Source organism: Malaya genurostris, chromosome 3, assembly GCF_030247185.1.
Source record: "Malaya genurostris strain Urasoe2022 chromosome 3, Malgen_1.1, whole genome shotgun sequence".
NCBI lineage: Eukaryota > Metazoa > Arthropoda > Insecta > Diptera > Culicidae > Malaya > Malaya genurostris.
The window spans coordinates 219,320,649-219,330,690 of NC_080572.1; the positions used below are offsets into that span (position 1 = coordinate 219,320,649).

The window sequence follows — 10,042 nt, forward strand, 5'->3', positions numbered from 1 at the left end:
TATTGGGGTAAAACGGACTAAAGAGGGTTAAACGGGCTAGTACTATCATTCCCATTAAGTGTGCTTGGATCACTGTAGTTTTCTACGTAATATGGACCAATATTCACAGGTCATATTGGATCTGCTTCAGGATTGTAAATCTGAGTTCAACATAAAATTATGTTTGTGTGAAAATTCTGGTAAAGTGATGTAGCACGATTCATACCATCATGGAAACTATCTGTTGACTATTGACCTTGCTGGCAGCAATTTCTCTACTAAGTATGATACGCAACACTGATTTGGCGAGCAAAAAAAATGGTCGCGGCAATTTCGAAAGTCTGTAAATTTGGACGAAAGTCTGGGAAAAACTCGATTTTCAAAATTCTGCAAAAGTCTGCACAACAAAAAAAGTATGGGTGTGTAATGTCAGCGACATAACTGGATGTCGTGAATACGAATAAAACTGATACTCTTTCTTCATAATTTCGAGTATCAATTAGTTGATCGATTGTGTGAATTGTGCATGCTTTCCCCTTTTTCACTCTAGAATTTAAAACGATACACCTAAACTAAAACACAGTTCAGTTACATTGAACATTCGGACATACAATTAAATTTTACGAAATAACCAGTATAGTTCCTTATGATAAAATAATGGTGGTTCTGAAAATAACCTTTTATGAAAGTGTTCGTGATAGAGAGTGACGAGTTGAGTTAGAATCTATTCTGAGTCGGTAATATGCATTTTATAGAGCAAATCAGCGGAAAATTTTACTACACTACAACTGTTTGAAAAATTGGCCGTATACAGTATAGTGAAGGAAAATCTCGCATAATTCTTTGGGTATACTATTATGGTTCTAAATAAAAACATACATAAATTTGATGTCGATTATTTCATTTCGGGTTTGAATATTATATCAAAAGTAATTATTAAACTGACTATGGGGTTCTACGAGGTCTAGATATCGACCCCCTGTTGTTCCAGCAACGAGAAAGGGAAACTATTTCCGTAATTTAAATTCTTTATTCGCGGTGAATTAAATTTTCCTGTAACATAGTGTAATAATGAATTCATTCTAGGTTATGACACACTTAAGACTCACGTTTTGTAAGTTTCTATATCTTGTCGTCCAGGACAAGAAAGGCTATCGGAGAGCCTCGATGTTGTTAGCCTACATTTAATTAATTCCTTAGAATGATATAATTCAACTCAATATTTAATATACCTTAACGTAGTAGCGCACTGTATTGTAGCGCACGTAGCTAAACCGGTTACAACTGCAGCTTTTTCGCGGTTTGAGCACGAGTTAATTACCAAAGATAAATTAATATTATTAGAGGTATTGGTACCGTCAATCTTAGATGGGATCAGCACACTTAATTTCCTTTTTTAACGTTTCCGCTTAGTGACGTTTCTCTCGCTTGTCAGTAGTCACCATCAGATCAGGGTTGCTCTTCGTTCGGCGCGTTGTCGCACGAGGGGTGCGCACAACAGCCCCCCCTAGTAGTTGGGCCCTGGTTCAAGTTACTCCTGTTTGCGCCGACGTCGAGTACCGCCAATTTCACCGCCGGCCTTTCGTATATGCCCGTTGCTGTTTGTACTGTTGCGGATCGCACCTGACCATCTTTCGATGGTTTCACAGAAATAATTCTGCCTTTAGGCCAGCAGTTTCGGGGTGAATTTGGGTCCACGATAATGACGATATCGCCAACGGCGATCGGTTTAACGTGATCGAACCATTTAGTTCTCCGGGTGATCGTTGGTAGGTAATCCACTACCCACCTTTTCCAAAACGCGTTTGCCAATATTTGCGACACCTTCCAGCTCTGTCGTAAAGCTGAAGCACTGTCATCATATGGAACGAGCGGTTTTGATCCGCTAGAGGAGCCGACAAGAAAATGGTTGGGAGTTAGAGCCGGAGATGACTCATGATCGATCGGGACCTGTGTTAATGGTCTACTATTGATGATATTTTCTATTTCCAGCATTGTGTTTCTCAGGACTTCGTCCGAGGGAGGTCGCGTTGGTCTAATTTCTGCTAACACCCTTTTCACCGATTGGATAAGCCGCTCCCAGCAGCCGCCCATGTGTGGTGACGCGGGTGGGTTGAAGGTCCACGAGGTTTCGGGCGTCGTCAACTCTGCAATCATTCTTTCTTGATCCAAGCCAGCTAGTCCCTTTTTCAATTCCTTATCAGCTTTAATGAAGTTTGTGCCCCGATCGCTTACTATTTGGACTGGAGTACCTCTTCGGGATATACAGTTTCTGATCGCCATTATACACGAATCTGCTGAGAGCGAGTGGGCTATCTCAATATGGATGGCACGGGTGGTCAGGCAGGTGATTAAGACACCCCAGCGCTTTTCCGACCGGCGACCGATAACCACTGTCATGGGGCCGAAGTAGTCTACGCCTATGTAGGAGAATGGACGAACGTATGCTGCTAAGCGAGCTTTCGGTAGATTTCCCATTGCTGGTGGCTGAGGACGCGCGGACCGAATCTTGCAGCGTTGACACTCGCGTCGGATTCTCCAGCATGCAACATGAACTCGCGCGATGTAGAATTTTCTGCTGACTTCATTAATAAATGTTTTGTGACATTGATGGTGGTAACGATTATGTATTTCTTGCAGGATTAGGTTGGTAGCCGGATGATCTCGCGGTAGAACAATAGGATGCTTCGTATATTTTCCGGCGTAATTACTTTCATCAATACGACTGTGAATGCGTAAGATACCGTCATTATCCGCAAATGGACAGAGTTTATAAAGGACGCTACGTTTGGATAAGTTTTTTTCTCCTGTTTCCTTTTTAGGCGAAGACAAAATTTTCATTTCTGCACTGAAACACTGCTGTTGGATTCGCTTGTAGTGGAACTTCTCAGCGTCCGATAGTTCATCGCTGGTGAGAGGACCTGTTACCGGATACTTTCCTATCTTTCTCCGCCTGACGTTCAACGGGAATCGACGGACAAAGGCAGTTAATCGAATTAAGTGTTTCCAGCTGGAATAATTTTTTGGCTCCAATATATCGCTAATCGGGCTCTCAGAATGATGCAACAGGTTTGTTCGAATCTCCTCTGTCGATGTCCACTCGTTAACCGACGATACGGGCCAGTCGGCGTGCGGCTTCCAAAGAAACGGTGGTGCTCGAAACCAGCGATTACTGTCGTCGAACGATGGTAAATGCTGCCATTTCGTAGCTTCGTCTGCAACGTTCAGTTTGCCGGGCAGCCATCTCCATTCCGTCGTGTTTGAGGATTCTAAGATTTCTCCCACACGAAAACCAACGAATTGTGAATAGCGCCGGTGATCAGACTTCAGCCAGCATATGACGTCACGTGCGTCAGTCCAATAATAACGGTGGGCAATTTCGTAGGTGTGATTCTGTAGGATGCTTCGAGCTAGTCTCACACCAATGACGGCTGCTTGAAGTTCAAGACGAGGAATTGAGACAAATTTTAACGGTGCCACTCGAGTTTTGGAGCCAACTAGTACGCAGTATATTTGATTCTCTGTTACAAAGCGGAAGTACGACACTGCTGCCATTCCGGACTCGCTGGCGTCTACAAACGTATGTAGCTCGATTATCTGTCGGCTGTTGTTAGCGTTAGGGGCATAGTAGCACCTAGGAATTCGCACTGATTCAATGTACGGCAACATGTTCAACCATGAATTCCACTTTGCAAATTCTCTGTCACCAATTCGCTCGTCCCAGCCCGTGCCGGCCCTCCAAATTTCTTGGAGAAGTATCTTCAAAGGCATCATGTAGTTTGCGATCAGACCGAGGGGGTCGTAGGTACACATTAACGTTCTGAGAACTTCGCGTTTGGTCGGTATTTCCTTTCCAGAGAGCAGTTCACGGTTACGATCAGTTGACAGTTTATATCGAAAAACGTCATTCTCGGTGTTCCACCACATTCCTAGCACTTTCTCAAAGCATGGGCTGGAATCCATGTCCATGTTCTTATCATTTCTTCGTGCAGCACCAAGTGCTCTTAGAACCGTTGATGAATTTGACATCCAGTTTCGCATCTCGAAGCCTCCTTGCTGATGAATGAAGCGAACGTTTGACGCGAGCAGAATCGCTTCATTTTCGGTGTCGACGCTTGCAAGCATGTCGTCAACATAATGCCTACGTCTGATCGCATCAACCGCTAACGGAAATTGTTGCTCGAATCGTGTCGCGTTCTCGTTCATGATGAACTGAGCGCTGCTGGGCGAGCACGTAGCCCCGAAGGTCATTACTTTCATGATGTACTCGCTAGGCTCCCCTGCCTCGTCATCCTCGCACCACATGAATCGTTGACAGTGCTGATCACCATCGTTTATAACGACTTGGTGATACATTTCGCGTATATCACCGGATATCGCGACTCGCCGCTCTCGAAATTTGTGCAGTACTGATAGTAAGGATGTTAAGAGGTCTGGGCCTTTTAGAAGGACTGAGTTCAACGAGACGCCTCCTGTCGAAGCCGCAGCGTCCCAGACTATGCGTACTTTGCCCGGTTTATTTCGATTAAATACGGGAAATATGGGTAGGTACCATATACGATCGTTGTTCATCATGGATTCTTCGCTTGAGAGCTTGCGAATATATCCCTTTTCCAGATAATCATTCATTTTTAACTTCAGTATATTCAACAGTTCGGGGTCGCGTTGCAGCTTTTTCATCAGGCAACGGTGTCGTCGCTCGGCTAGTGGTTTGCTATTCGGTAGCCTTACATCGTCGTATTTCCACAGGAGGCCCGTTTGGTAACGACCATGGCAGAGACTCGTTGTAGAACGGAGAATTTTCAGAGCTCTTTCGTCTTCGGTCGAAAGCATTGCCTTTTGCGACTTTGTAATTCCCAGACTTTCTAATGCAAAGTATTTCTTTACGGCATCGTCGAGAGCGTCATCATTTGACGAATTGCCTCCGTAAGAGTGTGAGCATAAATGAAAGTTAACTATGGGATCGCTACTACGGGCAGTATGCGTCAGACTGGTACCGTAGATAATCCATCCAAGCCGAGTTTTGGTCGCTATCGGTTCGTGCTCGTTCCCTTCGCGACTGTCTAGTGAATGCACGACATGGGTGTTATTTACACCTATTAGTATTCGAGGTTGTATGTCAACGTATGAGTCGACCGGTATTCCCTTAAGGTGAGCATGACTTCTGGCAAGCCTCTCCACTGGTAAGGTTTGAAGAGGCAGCTTCAACTCCTTTACTGTATAAACATCAGAGAGACGATACTTCTTATCTGCGCTTCGTATTCCGGATACATCAACGGAGGTCTTGATCGCTGAATCTTCATAGCGACACGTATCGGCAGTCCACCGAAGGCATAGAGGGTGCCTTTCTCCTTGAAGATTTAAATCGGATGCTAGACTCTCTTCCAGTAACGTAAGTGAGGATCCACTATCTAAGAAGGCGTACGTATTAATGGATCGCCCTTGATTGTATAGTATTACTGGAATGTATTTAAACAACACTGACTTTTCGCACGTGCGATGAGTATTGCAATTGAAGTTGTTTGAACCTAACTCGGTTGAGCTATGCATAATCGATTGTGTTTCAGTCGGTTGGGCATCACTGCGGTTGTGTTGATTCGACTTGTCCTTGGCATCGTTATGAAGCAGCTGGTGATGCTTGTATGGGCACCCGTCTTTCCCGCATTGTTTACTGAATTTGCACAGTCCTTTATGCAACTTTAGACAACAACGACACAATTTGTGGTTCCTTAGAAGAGCCCAACGAGAAGAGTGGTCTTGTCTTAAGAACTGCTTACAGTGACCTACTGTCGGGCAACTACCCTGACAGATTATGCAATTTGTGCCATCGAATTCTTGTGAAGACGGCCCCGTCTCGGTTACCGTATGTGCATGTACGAATCCGTCGTCATTTCTTCCCCGTCGATGATTAGCTTCGGTAGTATTAATCAAGGGAGGCACTGTCACCGCACTTGCTGCTTCTGCTAGCGCATATAACCAGTCGCTGAATTCGATTAGAGTGACTCGTTTCATGTTTTGACGATGAGTCGCCCAGTTGAGCTTTATCATTGAAGGCAATCTATCTACTAAGCTCTGCAACAGGGTAATGTTGCAAAGATGTTCTTCTAGATTGCATGCCTGTATTGTGGCTACCATGTTTCGCACAGCTAGCGCAAAATCGACGATCGAGTTTAGCTTATCTGCTCGTGGCGATGGAATATGATTGATTTTCTGAACCAGTGAATAGACAATAATTTCTGGTCGTCCGAATAACATTTTGAGTGTCGACAAGACGTGCCCCAAATTTGAAGGGTGCAGGAGCTGACAGCGGACAGCGTCTAGTGCTTTACCTCTGAGGCATCGTTGCAATCGCGCCATGTTTTCCTCAGGAGTGTATCCACAAAGCTTTGTTGTGTTTTCGAAGGTCGCGAAAAATAGTGGCCATTCTTCAGGGTTGCCGTTATAGACTGGTAACTCTTTTGATACGGCGTGACGTGCAGCAATTTGGCTTTGGTTGAGCAATACTGTATCATTCACTGTGGCTGTATCGAGTAACGGATTCACGGGATTGAGAAAAGGCGCTGTGAGCCGCGGCGGTAGGGGAGATGACTGATGCCGCGGTGGCAAGATGGTGCTGTCTGTCCCTAAATTCCCTGTTTTGGTCGTCATTAAAAGTTCATACTTCCTTTGTAGGAACTTTCGCTCAAGCGCGTACTCTTCTTCTAGCAGTTGTAATTGTAATTCGGCTAATTGTACCTTCGATGTACCTGATAACAATGGATTTGGCATAGGTTGCGGGTCAGTGCTATTGTTTGCCGTCAAATCGTCACCTGTGTCGTGTTCATCTTTCTTGGAGTCATTTGCGCACTGCGAGCAGCTCCAACTGTGATCCTCGATTTCTTGAGTAACACCGACACAGGTAAAGTGAAACCACGCATGGCACTCGTCACAGCTCACCATTCTACTGTCGTCAGGTAAACCACAAGCACTACAGTTATGATCCGGTACTGCTGATCGCTGGTTTTGTCGGGGCATCATGTAACGGCTTGTCCAAAAACGAAAATTTAAGATGTTGTTCCAGCAACGAGAAAGGGAAACTATTTCCGTAATTTAAATTCTTTATTCGCGGTGAATTAAATTTTCCTGTAACATAGTGTAATAATGAATTCATTCTAGGTTATGACACACTTAAGACTCACGTTTTGTAAGTTTCTATATCTTGTCGTCCAGGACAAGAAAGGCTATCGGAGAGCCTCGATGTTGTTAGCCTACATTTAATTAATTCCTTAGAATGATATAATTCAACTCAATATTTAATATACCTTAACGTAGTAGCGCACTGTATTGTAGCGCACGTAGCTAAACCGGTTACAACTGCAGCTTTTTCGCGGTTTGAGCACGAGTTAATTACCAAAGATAAATTAATATTATTAGAGGTATTGGTACCGTCAATCTTAGATGGGATCAGCACACTTAATTTCCTTTTTTAACGTTTCCGCTTAGTGACGTTTCTCTCGCTTGTCAGTAGTCACCATCAGATCAGGGTTGCTCTTCGTTCGGCGCGTTGTCGCACGAGGGGTGCGCACAACAACCCCCTATTGTTTGATATAAGTTGTTATTTGAAATATTCACGCTAAAAAGTTGTGTTTATTTGACCATTCGCAGAAATTGCTAAGTATTTTACATCAATATTAAAAAGGAAGAAATTTAATTTTCAAAGGAATTTGTTCATGGGGGTCTGAGGCCTAAGTTAATTTTTAGTAAAGGAGTCCATGACCCAAAATAGTTTGGGAGGTCTGAGATATTAAACACTGTTTGGATAGAAACGATATTAAGCATTGTTGCAAATTTTGCACTGCAAAAATTGCACAAAGCTGATCAAATTATCCCAGATTTGCACTACACTGATGGTTTTAATTACCGATTTGCAAAGAAGCAAACTTTATAGTTCTTTAGTTAAAATTTGGAGCCATTAGAAGGGCTGATTTTGTATAATGTTGTCGATTGTTGTCCATTTTTCGTTGCATTCTGGTCCAATGCAAACGACTAGCAGCAGGATGATACAATCGATATTCTTTGAAGAAAAACTGGCTCTGCGACCTGTGCGTTTGAGGTTGTTTACCACGCAAAAGATCTTCATTTTCATTGCCGTCTGCTCCTCCTGATGACCGAAGTCCGAATGAGACCACGACCTGAGCGTTTGGAATTTTGTATCATGCAAAATTACTGGAGACTGCTGTTCCCGACGATCGAAGTCCAAATGAAAGCACGACCTGAGCGTTTCATGCTTTATACATGGTTTGTTCTTACTGATGTTGGTGGGGGGACCTCCAGTTCCGTATGAAGCACTAGAAGAAATGAACAATTTTCAATCAAAGCTTACCTTTTATACTCGTCCAGTAGATAATCGGAACTGATATGTGCTTAAGTACCTCAAAACCGTCGTTCCGGTGAGAAAAAACCAAGCAAGCGTGATGGATTTTCCTCATCATTTTCAAAAGTTTTAAAAAACACTGTTTTATAATTATTCATAGCTATCTCACTCGGTTGAAAATCTAATCACGAATTCCTGAACATATTTCCGATAGCTTGTAGAAAAAATGTGTTGTTGGGTTAAGTACATCAAGAGATATTCGCGATAAAGTTCTGCCCATTCTTGTACGGAAAAAATTTGAAAAGGCGCTCCATAGTAAAGTAAGTCGTATTCACGACAAAATATCTGCACCACTACAATACCCGAAATCTGCAGATTTACAGACAAATCAGCAGAACTGGCATCTCTGCATATACCTGTCTTGTTTAACCATAATTGGTTCGAATACCGATCAGTAGAACTTTTTTTTCTTTAAATTCATAGAAGAAGATTTGGGTTAAAACAGAATACAGCTATTTGCGGTCGGTCTTATTTAAAACAATCCATTTATCGGACTTAACATATGAACATGTTAGGAGTACTTTTCGATTAGTCGAATTAATTTTTCAGTTTCACAATTAGTCTTCGAAGAAAAGTCAGAAAAGAGAGAATTTGCGGATCTTCTAACTATCATCAATCGATTCTACGGTGGTAATTTTTGCATAAAAAATATTAATTTTGAAAATATTTTCTTGGGTTTTTATAAAATTATTGAGCATAGTCGCGTGTTTGATCGTTTTTTCCCCACTATTCATCGGTTCAAAAATCGGTTTTCATAATGATTCCATAGTCTTTCTCAATGTGGAATGCAAAATGAATGCCTCCAGTAGCGTTTACTGCATTTCTTTCGGATCCAACGATGTGACACTTTGTTTTTGGTGGATCTGGCATCGAGCCATTACACGAAACCGGTGATAGAGTAATGCGATGCCAATGATGTTGTTAATTGTCCGAAGGAGGCAATTCCGCCGAACACAAGATGACTATGAAGTTTAAGCTCCCGAAAACAGGGATGGTCTTCAAAAACGACAAGAAAGAGAATAAAAAGAGAGAAATAGAGAGAGAGGATGAAAATTTGAAATTGAAACTATTAGGTCAACTTTTTTTCCAATTTTGTTTCGATGATTGAGATTTTAACCCTTAAAAATCATTCGCTTCTTCGGGCCAGAAAAACTTTCTGATCCTTTGTGCGGAGGTTGGGAATCGAACCCAGGTGGGGTGCGTGAATGGTATCGACTTACCCATCACGCTATACCCGTCCCCAAAAAATGTTATTGTTTTGAGTTCTGCGAAGCAGTAGCAATGGACTCGTTATACGAGATAACAGGAATACAATTGTAAAAAAAAAATGAAAATTTCTTTTTACGAAAGAATGACACAGCGTAGAAAAGAGATTCGCTTAAGTACAAACATCACTCATTATTGTCGTGATGCTGTTGTGAAACAACCAACAGTTCAATCTAGTCGGTATCGTTCGCTCACTCCAAGACAATTGCTTTAAGTTTGTTTACACATTATAGCAACTAAATTTGAAAGTCGGATTAGCTTCTGCTGCTTATTGTGGATCACATGGCAAGCCGACGGCATATCGTATTACACACTAACCGTTCGTTTTGCTAGGTTCAAAGGAACCGGTTTGCGATTGCATCCTATCACTTTGCTATTGCGCGG

The 10,042-nt window shown here is 42.6% G+C and overlaps 1 protein-coding gene across 1 annotated transcript; it reads right to left on the minus strand.

Annotated features, from left to right (window-relative positions):
- Nucleotides 1-1,428: 1,428 nt before the first annotated feature.
- LOC131434212 (uncharacterized) lies at nucleotides 1,429-6,993 on the minus strand. The gene has a single exon (XM_058600865.1). The coding sequence runs from the start codon at nucleotides 6,991-6,993 to the stop codon at nucleotides 1,429-1,431; it is 5,565 nt and encodes a 1,854-aa protein (XP_058456848.1).
- Between the last annotated feature and the right edge of the window lie 3,049 nt (nucleotides 6,994-10,042).

Bases quoted from the DNA above. Each gene is read 5' to 3' on its own strand.
- LOC131434212 (XM_058600865.1), bottom strand. From the start codon at position 6,993: ATGCCCCGACAAAACCAGCGATCAGCAGTACCGGATCATAACTGTAGT.